Here is an 18480-nt window from a genome sequence, read left to right as displayed (position 1 = left end):
GCAGACAGACAGGCAGACAGGCAGACAGGCAGACAGACAGACAGACAGACAGACAGGCAGGCAGACAGGCAGACAGGCAGACAGACAGACAGACAGACAGACAGACAGGCAGACAGGCAGACAGACAGACAGACAGACAGACAGACAGACAGACAGACAGGCAGACAGACAGACAGACAGACGGCCTGGCGGAGGTCTGCGCTCTCCGAGTTCTTTTCTAGTTGAGTTTGTAGCTGAAGTTTTAGTTGAAGCCTGAACAAACAAAAGCGAAACCTTTGAAAAAACCGGATGAACTGAGTTTACTACGGTTCAGTGTGGACAGTGATGAGGTACATGTACTACACTAGTCTATGATACTGCAGTACAAGTACATGGAGTATTTACAGTGTCAGCAGGAACAGCAGCATTTTACTGATTTCGTGATTTTATACATCAACAGTTTGGTCCACTGAATCTCAAACTGGGGCTCAGGACCCTGTGAAGGGCCACCAGATAAATGATGGTGTCCGTCCCCTCTAAATACCCTAAACACCCCTAAAACTGCCCTAACAAATACCCAAAATATTACCACCAATCGCCCCAAACTCCTCCAACAGATAACCCAACACTCTCAGCAAATACCCATAAAACCTCTATATCTTAACCACAAAATACCCCCAAAACAACCCTATAAGATACCCCCTAAACTTGCCCCTAGTCCCATCAAATACCCCCAAACCCAGCGACTGAATGTCTCCAAAAACACCCCAACTATCCCTCTAAAACCCCAACAATTCTCCTACAAACTTCCTGACCAAACCTGCTGTAGTTCTACCAACTCAATCCAAAATGCACCCACCAACCACCCCAAACCAGTCAGCTACACCACCAAATTACCCCAAAACCACCCAACTACCCCACCAAATAAGCCAAAAACATTAACACCAAATGTCCTCAGTGTCTCTGATCAATCACCTCAAAACCTCCTGTTCAAATTTCCTCAAACCTCCAGACCAAATTAATCACCGAAACTACCAATAAAAAAACGGCAACAACCTCAAAGTCCAGCTACCCTAAATACCCCAAACACCCTAAATACCCCATCAGCCATAATAACAAGAGGAGGTGATCACACAGGTGAGACCAGACAGCGTCAAGACACCTGAAGCGAGGCAGAGGGTCAAACAGGAAGTAGTAAAAATAAAACAGGAAGAAATTAAAACATGACCTAAGAGTTGGGGCTGAAGGAGGCGATCAAATACCCCCCAAACCCCCATGTCGAGGTGTCCCTGAGCAAGACACCTAACCCCTAATTGCTCCTGATGGGTCATTGTTAGCGCCTTGCATGGCAGCTTCCACCATCAATGTGTGAATGTGACGTATCATGTAAAGTGCTTTGGATAAAAGCGCTGCATAAATACAACCATTTACCAAAACCATCCTGTTGAAACCCCAACCCTCCCAAACTACCCCAACCCTCCCAAACTACCCCAACCCTCCCAAACTACCCCAACCCTCGCAAACTACCCCCAACACTCCCAAACTACCCCATCACTGCCAAACTACCCCAACCCTCCCAAACTACCCCCAACACTCCCAAACTACCCCCAACACTCCCAAACTACCCCATCACTCCCAAACTACCCCATCACTCCCAAACTACCCCCAACACTCCCAAACTACCCCATCACTCCCAAACTACCCCATCACTCCCAAACTACCCCCAACACTCCCAAACTACCCCATCACTCCCAAACTACCCCATCACTCCCAAACTACCCCCAACACTCCCAAACTACCCCATCACTCCCAAACTACCCCATCACTCCCAAACTACCCCAACCCTCCCAAACTACCCCCAACACTCCCAAACTACCCCATCACTCCCAAACTACCCCATCACTCCCAAACTACCCCAACCCTCCCAAACTACCCCCAACCCTCCCAAACTACCTCCAACACTCCCAAACTACCTCCAACACTCCCAAACTACCCCTAACATTCCCAAATTACCCCAACCCTCCCAAAATATCCCCAACACTCCCAAACTACCCCATCACTCCCAAACTATCCCAACCCTCCCAAACTACCCCATCACTCCCAAACTACCCCCAACACTCCCAAACTACCCCAACCCTCCCAAACTACCCCCAACACTCCCAAACTACCCCCAACACTCCCAAACTACCTCCAACACTCCCAAACTACCCCCAACACTCCCAAACTACCTCCAACACTCCCAAACTACCCCAACCCTCCCAAACTACCCCCAAAACTCCCAAACTACCTCCAACACTCCCAAACTACCCCAACACTCCCAAACTACCTCCAACACTCCCAAACTACCCCATCACTGCCAAACTACCCCAACCCTCCCAAACTACCCCATCACTCCCAAACTACCTCATCACTGCCAAACTACCCCAACCCTCCCAAACTACCCCATCACTCCCAAACTACCTCATCACTGCCAAACTACCCCAACCCTCCCAAACTACCCCCAACACTCCCAAACTACCCCCAACCCTCCCAAACTACCCCATCACTCCCAAACTACCCCATCAATGCCAAACTACCCCAACCCTCCCAAACTACCCCCAACACTCCCAAACTACCCCCAACACTCCCAAACTACCCCAACACTCACAAACTACCCCATCACTGCCAAACTACCCCTACCCTCCCAAACTACCCCATCACTGCCAAACTACCCCAACCCTCCCAAACTACCCCAACCCTCCCAAACTACCCCATCACTCCCAAACTACCCCATCAATGCCAAACTACCCCAACCCTCCCAAACTACCCCAACACTCCCAAACTACCCCAACCCTCCCAAACTACCCCAACCCTCCCAAACTACCTCCAACACTCCCAAACTACCTCCAACACTCCCAAACTACCCCTAACATTCCCAAATTACCCCAACCCTCCCAAACTACCCCATCACTCCCAAACTACCCCATCACTCCCAAACTACCCCCAACACTCCCAAACTACCCCAACCCTCCCAAACTACCCCCAACACTCCCAAACTACCCCCAACACTCCCAAACTACCTCCAACACTCCCAAACTACCCCCAACCCTCCCAAACTACCCCAACCCTCCCAAACTACCCCCAACACTCCCAAACTACCTCCAACACTCCCAAACTACCCCATCACTGCCAAACTACCCCAACCCTCCCAAACTACCCCATCACTCCCAAACTACCTCATCACTGCCAAACTACCCCAACCCTCCCAAACTACCCCATCACTCCCAAACTACCTCATCACTGCCAAACTACCCCAACCCTCCCAAACTACCCCCAACACTCCCAAACTACCCCCATCACTCCCAAACTACCCCATCAATGCCAAACTACCCCAACCCTCCCAAACTACCCCCAACACTCCCAAACTACCTCCAACACTCCCAAACTACCCCAACACTCCCAAACTACCCCAACACTCCCAAACTACCCCCAACACTCCCAAACTACCCCAACACTCCCAAACTACCCCATCACTGCCAAACTACCCCAACCCTCCCAAACTACCCCATCACTCCCAAACTACCCCATCACTGCCAAACTACCCCAACCCTCCCAAACTACCCCAACCCTCCCAAACTACCCCATCACTCCCAAACTACCCCATCAATGCCAAACTACCCCAACCCTCCCAAACTACCCCCAACACTCCCAAACTACCCCCAACACTCCCAAACTACCTCCAACACTCCCAAACTACCCCAACACTCCCAAACTACCCCCAACACTCCCAAACTACCTCCAACACTCCCAAACTACCCCCAACCCTCCCAAACTACCTCCAACACTCCCAAACTACCCCATCACTGCCAAACTACCCCAACCCTCCCAAACTACCCCATCACTCCCAAACTACCCCATCACTGCCAAACTACCCCAACCCTCCCAAACTACCCCAACCCTCCCAAACTACCCCATCACTCCCAAACTACCCCATCACTGCCAAACTACCCCAACCCTCCCAAACTACCCCAACCCTCCCAAACTACCCCAACACTCCCAAACTACCCCATCACTGCCAAACTACCCCAACCCTCCCAAACTACCCCATCACTCCCAAACTACCCCATCACTGCCAAACTACCCCAACCCCCCAAACTACCCCATCACTCCCAAACTACCTCATCACTGCCAAACTACCCCAACCCTCCCAAACTACCCCAACCCTCCCAAACTACCCCATCACTCCCAAACTACCCCCAACACTCCCAAACTACCCCAACCCTCCCAAACTACCCCCAACACTCCCAAACTACCCCCAACACTCCCAAACTACCTCCAACACTCCCAAACTACCCCCAACCCTCCCAAACTACCCCAACCCTCCCAAACTACCCCCAACACTCCCAAACTACCTCCAACACTCCCAAACTACCCCATCACTGCCAAACTACCCCAACCCTCCCAAACTACCCCATCACTCCCAAACTACCTCATCACTGCCAAACTACCCCAACCCTCCCAAACTACCCCATCACTCCCAAACTACCTCATCACTGCCAAACTACCCCAACCCTCCCAAACTACCCCCAACACTCCCAAACTACCCCCAACCCTCCCAAACTACCCCCATCACTCCCAAACTACCCCATCAATGCCAAACTACCCCAACCCTCCCAAACTACCCCCAACACTCCCAAACTACCTCCAACACTCCCAAACTACCCCAACACTCCCAAACTACCCCAACACTCCCAAACTACCCCCAACACTCCCAAACTACCCCAACACTCCCAAACTACCCCATCACTGCCAAACTACCCCAACCCTCCCAAACTACCCCATCACTCCCAAACTACCCCATCACTGCCAAACTACCCCAACCCTCCCAAACTACCCCAACCCTCCCAAACTACCCCATCACTCCCAAACTACCCCATCAATGCCAAACTACCCCAACCCTCCCAAACTACCCCCAACACTCCCAAACTACCCCCAACACTCCCAAACTACCTCCAACACTCCCAAACTACCCCAACACTCCCAAACTACCCCCAACACTCCCAAACTACCTCCAACACTCCCAAACTACCCCCAACCCTCCCAAACTACCTCCAACACTCCCAAACTACCCCATCACTGCCAAACTACCCCAACCCTCCCAAACTACCCCATCACTCCCAAACTACCCCATCACTGCCAAACTACCCCAACCCTCCCAAACTACCCCAACCCTCCCAAACTACCCCATCACTCCCAAACTACCCCATCACTGCCAAACTACCCCAACCCTCCCAAACTACCCCAACACTCCCAAACTACCCCATCACTGCCAAACTACCCCAACCCTCCCAAACTACCCCATCACTCCCAAACTACCCCATCACTGCCAAACTACCCCAACCCCCCAAACTACCCCATCACTCCCAAACTACCTCATCACTGCCAAACTACCCCAACCCTCCCAAACTACCCCCAACACTCCCAAACTACCCCATCACTCCCAAACTACCCCAACCCTCCCAAACTACCCCCAACACTCCCAAACTACCTCCAACACTCCCAAACTACCCCAACCCTCCCAAACTACCCCCAACACTCCCAAACTACCCCCAACACTCCCAAACTACCCCAACCCTCCCAAACTACCCCCAACACTCCCAAACTACCCCCAACACTCCCAAACTACCTCCAACACTCCCAAACTACCCCATCACTGCCAAACTACCCCATCACTCCCAAACTACCCCAACAACCACCTTAAACTCCGTCTCTCTAACCAAATACCTCCAAACTCCCACACCAGGCATTCTTAAAACCACCCAAACCAACCCATTAAGTACCCCTGAACACTCCCACAAGTACCCCAAACACACACCTACCAAATACCCCACTATCATCACTTCTAAATGTCCTCAATCTCCAAAACTCCCATCAAGAAACCCTAAACCAGCCCAACCAATTGCCCCTAATCCCCCCCCACACACACACACTCTCCCAACAAATACCCAGAAGACTCCAAATGAAATACCCCAAAGACTACCAACCAAATACCCCAGAGTACCAAATACCCTAAAGACTCCCCACCAAATACCCCGAAGACTCCCAGCCTCACCGGCCTCTGAACCAGAACTGTTCGTTTCTGTTGGTTCAGAAGTGGGGGAACTTTCTGGAACCTACAGGTTGTTATGAATCCCAGATTCTGGTTTCAGTGAAGCGATGAGGAAGGACCAGCGTAAAAAAGACAAAAAGATGTTTCAAGTCAAATAAATATGATTTTATTACAGAAACTGTTGATGCTGTTCACAGATTTGACGCTTCGCAGGTTTAAGTTTCAGTTTCACTAAAAACATCGACTGGATTCAACAAAGTGCAACAACTGAACGGTGTCGATTAAATTACACTGAACTTTGCAAAAATTTCACATTTCACTTCTTCTAAAAGTGTTTCAGGTGAATCTCGATAGCCAAGCAGCTACAGTGTCGGCTTTATACAGAAACGTTCAGAAAACCGAAAACAAACTGAAAACAAACTAAAATAAACACAAAACAAACAAAAAACAAACTAAAAATAAACCGAAAACAAACCAAAAACAAACAAAAAAATAAACACAAAACAAACACAAAAACAAAAAACAAACTGAAAACAAACCGAAAACAAACAAAAAACAAACTAAAAATAAACCGAAAACAAACAAAAAACAAACAAAAAATAAACACAAAACAAACAAAAAACAAACTAAAAATAAACCAAAAACAAACCAAAAACAAACAAAAAATAAACACAAAACAAACACAAAAACAAAAAACAAACTGAAAACAAACCAAAAACAAACCAAAGGAGCTGACGTTCAGGCCGACTGGACGAAGGAGGAAACTTCTTCTACAGAAAATAAAGTCTGACAGAAACATCTCATCTTCTTCTTCTACTGCGGCCAGCGTTGCTCTCTGATCACAGATCAATACGATCAAACATCTTCATCATCATCTTCATCATTTACATCAGAATCATCACAAACATAAAAACGGTGACATCAGACTGAAGCTTCAGGATGAGCTGCTCCAACAACGTCCACTGAATCCACCAATCAGCGATCAATACTGTTGATTGATCAGCTTTAACTTTAGACTCCCGTCCTGTTTGGTGATTTCAAAATAAATTGAGTAGTTCTAATCAACATCCCAGTTTAACGTCGTATAAATGTTACATTAGGGGGCAGCTGACGGTACTTTTAATGGCTGATATTATCGATTGACTGATACTTAGAACTAATATATATTTTCAGTAAAAACGTAAAATTTAAAGTCTAAATGAATATTTAAAATGATAAAGAGAGTCTGAAGATGCTGTCTATCAGTCGATTGGTGATTTTAACGTCTTTATGTCAAACTAATCATTCTGGAGTCAAAGAGCTTCATATTTCAGTTTAATGTCATTAAATCAGTAAAATGCAATGATATAAAGTGAAAAAAATAAAATAATGAAAGTTGGAAACTAGATTTCCAACTCTAATTAAAATAATGAATATATATTTCTACTACAGAGTGGAGAATTTTAGATGAAATGCAGCTTAACAGTTAAGTTATTGAACATAGAAACTATATTATGGTGACATTTATGAGGACTAGTGGAACATTTTAATCACTGCTGGAGCAACACTGATCATAAAGCAGACGGTTCAGACGGTCTTTCACACTGTAGAGTTTTCATTTCATCCTAAACGTCTTTTAAGCCTTTGAGAACGTTTCTGTTCAAACAGGAAACGTGTTCCTCTAAGAGCTTTGACACTGAGCACGTGCAAACAGCATCACGATCCAATCAGATCAGTCTCTCTACAGACTACATTACCCAGCAGCCTTAGCAGTGGAACACCTCAGTCAGGTTTAGAGATTCAGGACATGTTTGTAGTTCTGCTAAACTTCCTGTTCCAGAGGCTCCGCCCAACACTGATAGAAACCAGCTCTACCACCGACGGGTTCCTGATCGACAGGTTGGAATTGGTTCCCCATAAACAGGTTCCTCATTGACGGGTTCCCTGTTGATGGGTTCCTGATTGATCTTGAAGACAATTTCTGTCCAGAGGGAAACGTCTAAAACGGAAGATCTGAATCCTTCTGTTGAACTGAAATCAGTAAAAATGATTTAATCTCTGTGAGTTTTTTTTTATTGGAGAAAATGATGTCTAACATGTTATTATTTTTATTCATGTAGAGAACATTGCGGAACCGCCTTCTGGAGGCATTTGAACAATGATTATTAATCCTTTAATTAACCCTAAAAGAAAGAACACTGGTGTTGAAACCCTAAAGATCTGTTCTAAGTGTTTAGATGAAAACACATGAAGGTTCTGAAGCTGAGTGGAAGTTTAAAGGAAGAAATGAAGTGGAACCTGGAACCTTTCAGCTCAGGATCCATCTGGTTACATTATTTATTTCCTCGTGTTTCAGGGTCTAAAGGTGAACAAAACAAACTCCACTGAACTCAGCAGACGGAACGAGGAGTTCTGTGGATCCGAGGACCGGGTGGGTTCTACCCGTCGGTCGGAGCAGCTCACCTGCAGCCGAGCGTCACCGAGAACACGGAAAAACATTTGTTCTGCAGCCAACAGGAACCAGAACCTGCACAGGTCACCAGGGTTCAGGAACCAGAACGTTCTTCTCTAAAGCGTTCTTTAAAGGCTAACATGCACTAACAGAACCTGAATGCTTGTTTTTAACAGATTTACTCCTTTTTTTAAAAATATCTCGTATTTACTGACGTTAAGCTAAAAAACATCGATATTCTGCTCGTTTACGAATCCAAAAACGTCCTAACAGTGACAGTGTACAGGTGTTCTACCACTTAGATATTATTATTATGTATATTTATACACTAAAATATTTTAACGTTCTGTAACTAAAGTGTAAAACACGCTGGTCTGCAGATGAAAACATCTTGTGAATGTTAAACGGTGACGCTGAGCCTTTAGATATATTTAAACACAAACACGTCTGTACAACATTCACATATTTATGATTGAATAAATGTGCTTTTACATAGTAGTGGCAAATATAAAGGCTGCATAAAAAGCTGCTTTATGTCTATAAGTGTTTTTTATTTATGTAGAAAACATGACTATAATGAAGCTGGAAGTGAAGGTTAAGGAATGAATCCTTTAATTAAAGCTGAACTGACTTCATCTAAATGAATTATTATAACAATAAATGATCGTTGTACTCGTTATTCTTTTTATGTTGTTGTTTTGTACAAACTCAAAGTGAGCTGTGACTGTTCACATCTCTGTGAGTTTAAATGTGACCTAAAGGTGACCACAAAACACCTGTCTTTCAAAATAAAAGCCTTCCTGTCTCAGTGACGTTCTCGGCTTTCATCTTCTCGTCTGATTGGGTGTTTGTGGAAACCTCCTAACTCCAGCAGACCTGAGTGAACAGGCCCACTGGAGTTAGGAGGTTTCCACAGGACATCAGCTTCTGATTGGCAGGAGGTAGACAGATGACATCACAGGAGGAGGGGCAGTGACTACAACTCCCAGCAGGCCCTGGGAGCGGTGGCGGAGCCTCTGGGAACACAAAGTTTGTTCACCTGAACAACTGCTGCTCTGATCATGAAATAATAGTTTAAAAAATCATAAATTCCTGTAAAAGTCCTTTAATGTTCTCCTGGAGAACCACTGGAGGAGCGTTCATCCATTATCTTCAAATGTGACGGTTTTAAAACCAAATAATTAAGATAAACATGAATATGAATTATTCTTCCAATATTTCTATATTTCTACAGTGTGGAGAATCTTAGACAAAATGCAGCTGAACAGTTAAATTATTTAATACAAAAACTATTTCCAACCAGTGAGTTCCACTGTGATATTAATGAGAACTAGGGGAACATTGGTTTCTGTGGAACACTTTAGACTGATGATAAATCCACATAGAAATCCTGATTTTCACGGAGTTTTTATCTCATATAAGAAAATAAAAGAACAAACCGGACATTTGAAAAGTTCTTTCACACTGTAGAGTTTTCATTTCATCCTAAACGTCTTTTAAGCCTTTGAGAACGTTTCTGTACAAACAGGAAACGTGTTCCTCTAAGAGCTTTGACACTGAGCACGTGCAAACAGCATCACGATCCAATCAGATCAGTCTCTCTACAGACTACATTACCCAGCAGCCTTAGTGGTGGAACACCTCAGTCAGGTTTAGAGATTCAGGACATGTTTGTAGTTCTGCTAAACTTTCTGTTTCAGAGGCTCCGCCCAACACTGATAGAAACCAGCTCTACCACCGACGGGTTCCCCATCAGTGGGTTCCCCTTCGACGGGTTCCCCTTCGACGGGTTCCCCATCGACGGGTTCCCCATCGACGGGTTCCCCTTCGACGGGTTCCCCTTCGACGGGTTCCCCATCGACGGGTTCCCCATCGACGGGTTCCCCATCGACGGGTTCCCCTTCGACGGGTTCCCCATCGACGGGTTCCCCATCGACGGGTTCCCCTTCGACGGGTTCTCCATCGACGGGTTCTCCATCAGTGGTTCCTTATTGACAGGTTTGTGTTCACGTTTAAAGGAAACAGCTGTGTTGGATTTCATGAGCTCAAGTTGAGAAACAAAGGCGTCACCAGATAGAACCAGATAGAACCACATAGAACCACATATAACCAGTAGAAACCAGTTAGAAGCAGATAGAATAAACTGGTGGTCGAACCAGGCCAGTGCAACCAATCATTGTGATTAACAGGAACAGAATTACAATCAAAATAAAACCAGGTTGGTTCTTTCAAAATAAAAGACCCTCTGGATGGAGGCTGACAGCTACAAGCAAGGAGGAGTGTGTGTGTGTTAATATGTGTGTCTTTGTGTGTGTTACTGTGTGTGTATGTGTGTTAGTGTTACTATCTTTGTGAGGACCAAGGTGTTAATCCTCCATGTGAGGTCCTCTTTAGTGTAGACAGAAATGTCCTGATGTCAACATGTTGTCGTCCTCCCATCTGTTGTGTGTCTGTTGTGTTCTGTGTGTGTTGTGTCTGTTGTGTGTGTTGTGTGTCTGTTGTGTGTTGTGTGTCTGTTGTGTGCCTGTTGTGTGTTTTGTGGCTCAGCAGCAGCTCCTCGCTCGCTCTCCTCCCTCTCTCAGACCACGGTGCTGACGGAGGGATCTGATAGGTTGAGCTGTCCAGTGATGTCAGTCGGATATGGCTACAAAAACACAGGAGACGCACACGTTAATCACATGACGACAACAACAACAACAGCTGAGAAGTTTCTGTCTGGACTCTGAATCAGCAGCGGTGCAGTGAGTACCACAGTACTCCATAGAAGTACAAGTACTCCATACTGTAACCTCACAGAGCAGCAGCTCCCCCTGCTGTCTGCAGCTGGTACCACTGGCAGGAAACACTTTGCACTTCATTTACAGCCCTCAATGAACGATTCTTAACCATTTAAAACTACGAATACATTCTACAGTGATCTTATTAACCCTCAAGCTACCAAGCTATTCTAGAGACTAAAATGACCGACTTTGGTCATTTATGACCCACTATATTTTACACAGGAATACGTCTACTTTAGTGCCTCTTTTTGTGCTTTCTTACCTATTCCACTCCACTGCATTTTAAGATGGATATTCTAAAATATCTTTCTTTTATTATTCATGTTTTTAATCATTTTGACTCAGAGCTAAAGTAAAACCATATGAACAACATGATGCACTGTAAGAACACAATAACATTTATTTAGACACGCTTTGTCTGCCACTTCTTTTAAAACTTTATTCCTTTTGTTTCCTCAATAGTAAATCAAAAGCACATAAAAACTAAATCTACACAAACATCTTGTCTGTATGTGTGCGATGTAACATGCAGAGAAGTATTTAGATTAGGGGCGGCTGTGGCTCAGACACTTTACCCACCTGAGCTCCAGTGCTGCCACTTCCACTGGTGTATGAATGTGTGTGCTGTGTAATGTTGGTGGTGGTCAGAGGGGCTGTAGGAGTGGATTGGCAGCCAGTCAGTCTGCCCCAGGGCAGCTGTGGCTAAAAATGTAGGTCTGCCAGCTATAGTGCACTGCAAAACACTGAAATATAGCGATAGAGGTAGAAATAAATAAATAAAACTAAACCCTACAATAGTGAAAAACCGACATCTGTCTGGGTCATAAGTGACCCCAGACAAGTTTCCATTGTCCTTGTCACACCAGTTGGCCGATCTCTACAAAAAACTATGAGCAGCTGTAGGACAAGTAGAATGACAAATTCATGGTAGGAAACATTTTTCAGATAAAGATATAAAAACGGCAAATATAATATATGGCTGGGGTCATAAATGACAACATTCGGTCGCTTGAGGGTTAAAGTCCTGAGAGCCACAGACACTGGAACTTCATTAAAACTGTCAAATAAATCCTGTTTTCATCTGACACCAGATAATAAAAGAACAAATAAGATACTTCATCAGCTGTTAATGGTTCAGAGCTGCTTCAGTTTTAAACAGAATCCTGTATTTTGGTTCTTTCAGAGATTTATTAAAGGTCTTCTGGAAATAAGATAAATCTGTTGGATCATAAATAAACACCAGAAATGACAATATTTGGTGAAATTTGTTTGTTTCACTTCAGGTTGGTTCTTCTGGTTCTTCTCCTGAAGAACGTGGAGGTGATCCTCCTTCATTATTCCATTTACTTTCTGTGACGCTCCAGTTCCACAGAGCATGATACTGCCACCTCCATGCCTGGTGGTAGGTTGGAGTTCTTGGGGTTAAAGGCCTCACCTTCAGTCTTGTTCCATCTGACCTCAGAACTTTCCTCCAGAACCTTTTCTTTGTCCATGTGATGAGTGGAGCTGTAAGGTTCTGTTTCTAGAGGAAGAACTTCCTTCTTCATGGATCCTCTAGAACCCTGTGGACACTGACAGCTGTGTTCCAGCAGCTTCTCATCCATCCAGACCTGCTTTCTGATGGTTCCTGGTTGACTTTGACCATCGTGACCAATGTCTCTCAGCAGCAGGTGGTAGTTGTGTTTTCTTCCTGATAGGTGGCAGTAACACACCTGGACCATGAATTTTATTTCTGACAAACAGATGATCTGGATCTGAAGCTGCTTTCAGACGGCTCTAGGTGATTTTCTGACTGGTTCAAATCAATGATTTTCTTCTTCAGATCTTTGCTGAGCTCCTCAGATGTTTCCCCCTGTAGAGTTGAGTCTAATGAGCGGATCTAATGGTTCTAGTTAAACTGATCAGAGGAGTCAGCAGCTGTAGTCGACTGGAATCACTCAGGAGAAGTTAAGAGGTCACGGAACTAAGAAAATTAGATTAACAACTTTATAGATCAACAAAATTCACAGTTGAAGTTTCTGTTTACATTTATGATCCAGCAGATTTAGTCACATTTATAGAAGAACTTTAAATAATCTATGAAAGAACCAAAACACAGGAGAAAAAGTATTATGAAGGATTTGTGTGTTTCAGTGGTTCCATCATAAATTCAGAGCTCTAGGAGTCATTGGAAACTACAGACTGAATGATGAACATGGACTGTACAAGGCTGTAAACTTTAGTTTCGCAGATTGAGAATTCCCAGCAGTCTGTATTTAAAGTGTCATTTTAAACACATGTGTGCTATAATTAAGGATTAAATATGTTTGGTTTCTCAGTTCACAGCTTTAGACTGCCAGTTTGTTGTATTTGGAGTAATTTAACCGCTATGACCACGTTGTTTAAGACGATGATTCCAATACATCATTCAGCTCTGATGTGAAGTTTTCAGCTCAAATAAAAGCGTTTTATTCCAGAACTTAAGAGCGATATGTTCTGGTTGAATCATGTAGTTTTACTTCAACTGTACCCAACACAAATACCAAACTACTGGATATTCTGGGAAACAGCACACACACATTACAACCATCTAATCCCCAGCAGAGGGTGCTGTTACTGCATCAGAATCACTCATTTCCTCTCGAGTTCAGGCTGTTTAAGTTCATATCAAATCTTTTTTATTGTGTTCTACGTTCTCCTGGACTTCAGCAGGATTTTAGTTGAAACATCACTTTGGGTTCTTAAGTCTGAAGGTTCAGTCGCTGCTGAGGAATTAAACATCTTGATTGATGATATAATCTGAAGCATTGAACTTTCAGCTGAGATCTGCTGAGTTTCTCTTGAACATCCTGTAAAGACGGTTTCTGTTCAGTTCCTCTCAGAACCATCAGGTTCTACCTTTAAAGAGTCTTTAGCTTCATGTTCTTCATGCTAACAAAGCTCCAGACGTTTGACATCTAACAAGAAACAGTTGATATCCTGTTGGTTTTATTTCTACCAATAACGCTAATGTTTAAAAAAATGCTAGTCATAGCTTTTTATGCTAAGTTACTTTTAACTGAGGTTGATGTATTTTTTATGCTGATGACAGATTTTTTATTCTGACAGATTTTAATGCTAACATTAGGGTTTGTTATGCTAACATTGTTTTTTTTATGCTAACACTTTTATATTTTAACATTTTTATGCCCATCTTTGATTTTAATGCTGAGGCTAGTTTTAATATATTATTCGAACAATAAGGTATTTTTCATGCTAATTATAATTTTATATGATTAGCTTACATATTTATGCTACCATTAGTTTTTTTTATTTTTTGCCCAATTCTGCTTTTACTCTAATGCTTTGGTTTAGTAGTTTAGAAGTTAGTTGTGTTTTTTTAAAAGAAGGTTGTTTTAATGCTAACATCGTTTTCATCGTTGGTATAATTGAAATTAGTTTTCTATTTTGACCTTATTTTTCGAGATAACATTGGATTTTTATTACTAATGCTAGTTTGTTTTAGCTAAGTTCCACATTGAATGCTAATGTTTTATGCTATGTTAGCTTTTGGTGATAGGGGTTCATTTATATGTTAACATATCATTCTATACTCACATATTATGTTAAAGGTTTTTTTTTTGGTTAAAGTTTATTCCTGCAAAATTTACAATTTTGAAGCTATTATTAGTTTTCAAGTTTCTCATCTTTTCATCCATTGTCAGCCTTGATTGAATGTCTCTCTCTACCTCATATATCAGGATCAGACTCATTCTTTGGACTGTTTTCCATCAGTGGTCAGCAGTAACAGCTAGCTAAATATCTAGCTTCTACTGCTGAGAAAAAGATCGCAATTAGCATGGATTAGAGTAGGGTTAGCAACAACACAGAAACATGGAATAAAGATGAGACAATCAATAACCTATTATTGACCAATATGGAGCAGAAAACTTGAAAAGAAAAGTTTGATTTTTCAAACATTTAGAAGCCCAAATGTCCTCCAGTTCTGGAGTGATCAGAAAGCTGCATCAGAACTGCACCAAAGCAGCTGATGACCTTTTAGTGTTAAAACTCAACAAACTGGAGTACCAGGAACCAGTACTGGTCTAAACTGAAGTAGAGTACTGGAGTAAAGTACTTCCCACCGCTGCCAATGAGAGAGAGAGTGGTTGAACTGGCTGCTGTCTGGAGGTTTGAGATGTTCTACAGTCGGTCGTGCTTGCAGAGGAGGACAGAGGCAGTGTGTGTAGAACAGTATGGACACCATTCAAATCCACCGAGAGAAGAAGAAGAAGAAGAAGAACACTCATATAGAAATTAAAGAGATGATCACAGAGTGGATGGACCTGCTGAGATCTGCGCCCTGCACCAGACTTTTATTGTGAAAATCACAGACTGAAGCCCTGAGAAGAGACAATTTGACTCGGTGGTGTTAAAACAGGACGTATCTGGACGCTGCAGGTTTAAAGGATTTAAATCAGGAGCTGGAACAGGAGCAACCTGTCGGGACAGACGGTAAACAGGAAGTTCAACCTGCAGAAACAGAGACGAGTTAAAGGACAGGAAGTGGGCACCGGGCTGCAGGACGGAGAAGTTTAGGTGTTGGAGGACATTGATGGATGAAGAGGAAACAGGACAGGAAGGAGAAGAAACTGGACCACAGGGACGAGGACGGGACAGAACAGCGAGAAGAAACCACACAGTCTGACCCTCAACTTCTCCTTTGCAAGAGGACGACGTTTGAACCGACCAACGGAACCTGAGCTGACCGGACCGAACCGGATTCTGATTCTGTCTGGTGGAGGCAAAGATGGTCGACTGACAGACTGACGTCCGTGATGGGTCAGCGAGGAGATGATGGAGGACAGAAGAACCGAAGAACCAAAGAACTGATGGAAGAAACGTGACAGATATAAAGGAGATGGAACAGAAGATGGAGATGGACAGAAGATGGAGGATGGACAGAAGATGGAGGACAGAAGATGGAACGGACAGAAGATGGAGAACAGAAGGTAGAGAATACAAGATGATAGACAGAGAACCAAAGAACTGATAGAAGCAATGTGACATATAAAGGAGATGGACAGAAGATGGAGTACAAAAGATGAAAAATAGAGAATGAAGGTGGAGGACAGGTGGGAGGAGACAGATGAGGATGGCGGAAGACAGAAGATAGAGAACACAAGATGGAGGAGACAGAACTGATAGAAGAAATGTGATGGACATAAAAGGTGTTCTGAGCTAGAGGACAGAAGATGGAGGTACGAAGATGGAGATCAGAAAAATTTTAGTAAGACAGATGATGGGAGATAGAAGATGAAGAGTACAAGATGAAGGTGGAGGGCAGGTGACGGATAAAGGAAGATGGAGAACAAATGATGGAGAATAAATGGAGACAGATAATGGAGGACAGGTGGAGATAGATGGAGGATAGATGATGGAGGACAGATGATGGAGGACAGATGATGGACAGATGATGGAGGATAGATGATGGAGGATAGATGGAGGACAGATGGAGGATAGATGGAGGATAGATGGAGGACAGGTGGAGGATAGATGAAGGACAGATGGAGGATAGATGGAGGATAGATGGAGGACAGATGGAGGATAGATGGAGGACAGGTGGAGGATAGATGGAGGATAGATGGAGGACAGGTGGAGGATAGATGAAGGACAGATGGAGGATAGATGGAGGATAGATGGAGGACAGATGGAGGATAGATGGAGGACAGGTGGAGGATAGATGGAGGATAGATGGAGGACAGGTGGAGGATAGATGGAGGACAGGTGGAGGATAGATGGAGGATAGATGGAGGATAGATTGAGGACAGGTGGAGGACGGATGGAGGACAGGTGGAGGATAGATGGAGGACAGGTGGAGGATAGATGGGACAGGTGGAGGATAGATGGAGGACAGGTGGAGGATAGATGGAGGATAGATGGAGGATAGATGGAGGACAGGTGGAGGACGGATGGAGGACAGGTGGAGGATAGAATGGAGGACAGGTGGACGATAGATGGAGGACAGGTGGACGATAGATGGAGGACAGGTGGAGGATAGATGGAGGACAGGTGGAGGATAGAGGAGGACAGATGGAGGACAGGTGGACGATAATGGAGGACAGGTGGAGGATAGATGGAGGACAGGTGGAGGATAGATGGAGGATAGAGGGAGGACAGATGGAGGACAGGTGGACGATAGATGGAGGACAGGTGGAGGATGGATGGAGGATAGGTGGAGGATAGAGGGAGGACAGATGGAGGACAGGTGGAGATAGTGGAGGACAGGTGAGGATAGATGGAGGACAGGTGGAGGATAGATGGAGGATAGAGGAGGACAGATGGAGGACAGGTGGAGGATAGATGGAGGACAGGTGGAGGATAGATGGAGGACAGGTGGAGGATAGAGGGAGGACAGATGGAGGACAGGTGGAGGATAGATGGAGGACAGGTGGAGGATAGATGGAGGACAGGTGGAGGATAGAGGGAGGATAGAGGGAGAGGGAGAGAAGAGGGAGGACAGATGGAGGACAGGTGGAGGATAGATGGACAGGTGGAGGACAGGTGGAGGACAGGTGGAGGATAGATGGAGGACAGGTGGAGGACAGGTGGAGGATAGATGGAGGACAGGTGGAGGATAGATGGAGGACAGGTGGAGGATAGATGGAGGACAGGTGGAGGATAGATGGAGGACAGGTGGAGGACAGGTGGAGGACAGGTGGAGGATAGATGGAGGACAGGTGGAGGACAGGTGGAGGATAGATGGAGGATAGATGGAGGATAGAGGGAGGACAGGTGGACGATAGATGGAGGACAGGTGGAGGATAGATGGAGGACAGGTGGAGGACAGGTGGGATGGATAGATGAGGAGCAGGATGGAGGATAGATGGAGGACAGGTGGAGGATAGATGCGAGGACATGTGAAGGTGTCTTCGTCCACTTACCGTTACCGTCCCTGGATGGCCTTACGGCGTTTGAGGTCGGTCGGATGGCAGTGATGGACCTAATAAGAGGTTTTGGACTCGGGCTCTGCTTACCACTTTTCCTATCTAAATAAACTCATATGATAGGTGCACACACACATCAGAGACACACCTGGGACTGGAGTCTCACCGTGAACGTACTTCACTGTAGTACTACTACTCTTACTACACTACAGAGAATCTGCCGGTAAAGTGTGTCATATACTGCAGTATTTCACAGTAATAGTGACAGTCAGTACAGTTCACTGGTACTGATGAGAA

The 18480-nt window shown here is 44.8% G+C and overlaps 1 protein-coding gene and 1 long non-coding RNA gene across 7 annotated transcripts in view; one reads left to right on the top strand and one right to left on the bottom strand.

Moving 5' to 3' along the window:
• Positions 1-6217: 6217 nt before the first annotated feature.
• grin1b (glutamate receptor, ionotropic, N-methyl D-aspartate 1b) overlaps positions 6218-18480 on the bottom strand; it is a 51734-nt gene continuing 39471 nt past the window's right edge. For both annotated transcript variants that reach the window (XM_051951325.1, XM_051951326.1), the window contains one exon: positions 6218-11142. In XM_051951325.1, coding sequence (XP_051807285.1) covers positions 11077-11142 — 66 coding nt within the window. In that variant the 3' untranslated portion in view covers positions 6218-11076. The remainder of the gene's footprint in view (positions 11143-18480) is intronic.
• Positions 16541-18084, top strand: LOC127534918 (uncharacterized). 5 transcript variants are annotated; one of them, XR_007943560.1, is made up of 7 exons: positions 16541-16649; positions 16969-17001; positions 17068-17111; positions 17243-17308; positions 17384-17504; positions 17589-17709; positions 17790-18084. It is a non-coding gene; the product is annotated as an uncharacterized LOC127534918 (long non-coding RNA). The 5 variants fall into 5 exon arrangements; XR_007943561.1 differs by lacking the exon at positions 16969-17001 and adding an exon at positions 16859-16891; XR_007943559.1 differs by lacking the exon at positions 16541-16649 and adding an exon at positions 16779-16891 and having other exon boundaries at positions 16947-17111; positions 17790-17888; positions 17933-18084.

Source organism: Acanthochromis polyacanthus, chromosome 7 (genome assembly GCF_021347895.1).
Source record: "Acanthochromis polyacanthus isolate Apoly-LR-REF ecotype Palm Island chromosome 7, KAUST_Apoly_ChrSc, whole genome shotgun sequence".
Classification (NCBI taxonomy): Eukaryota; Metazoa; Chordata; class Actinopteri; family Pomacentridae; genus Acanthochromis; species Acanthochromis polyacanthus.
The sequence above is the reverse complement of the archived record's forward strand: the minus strand, read 5'-3'. Positions and strand labels throughout refer to the sequence as shown.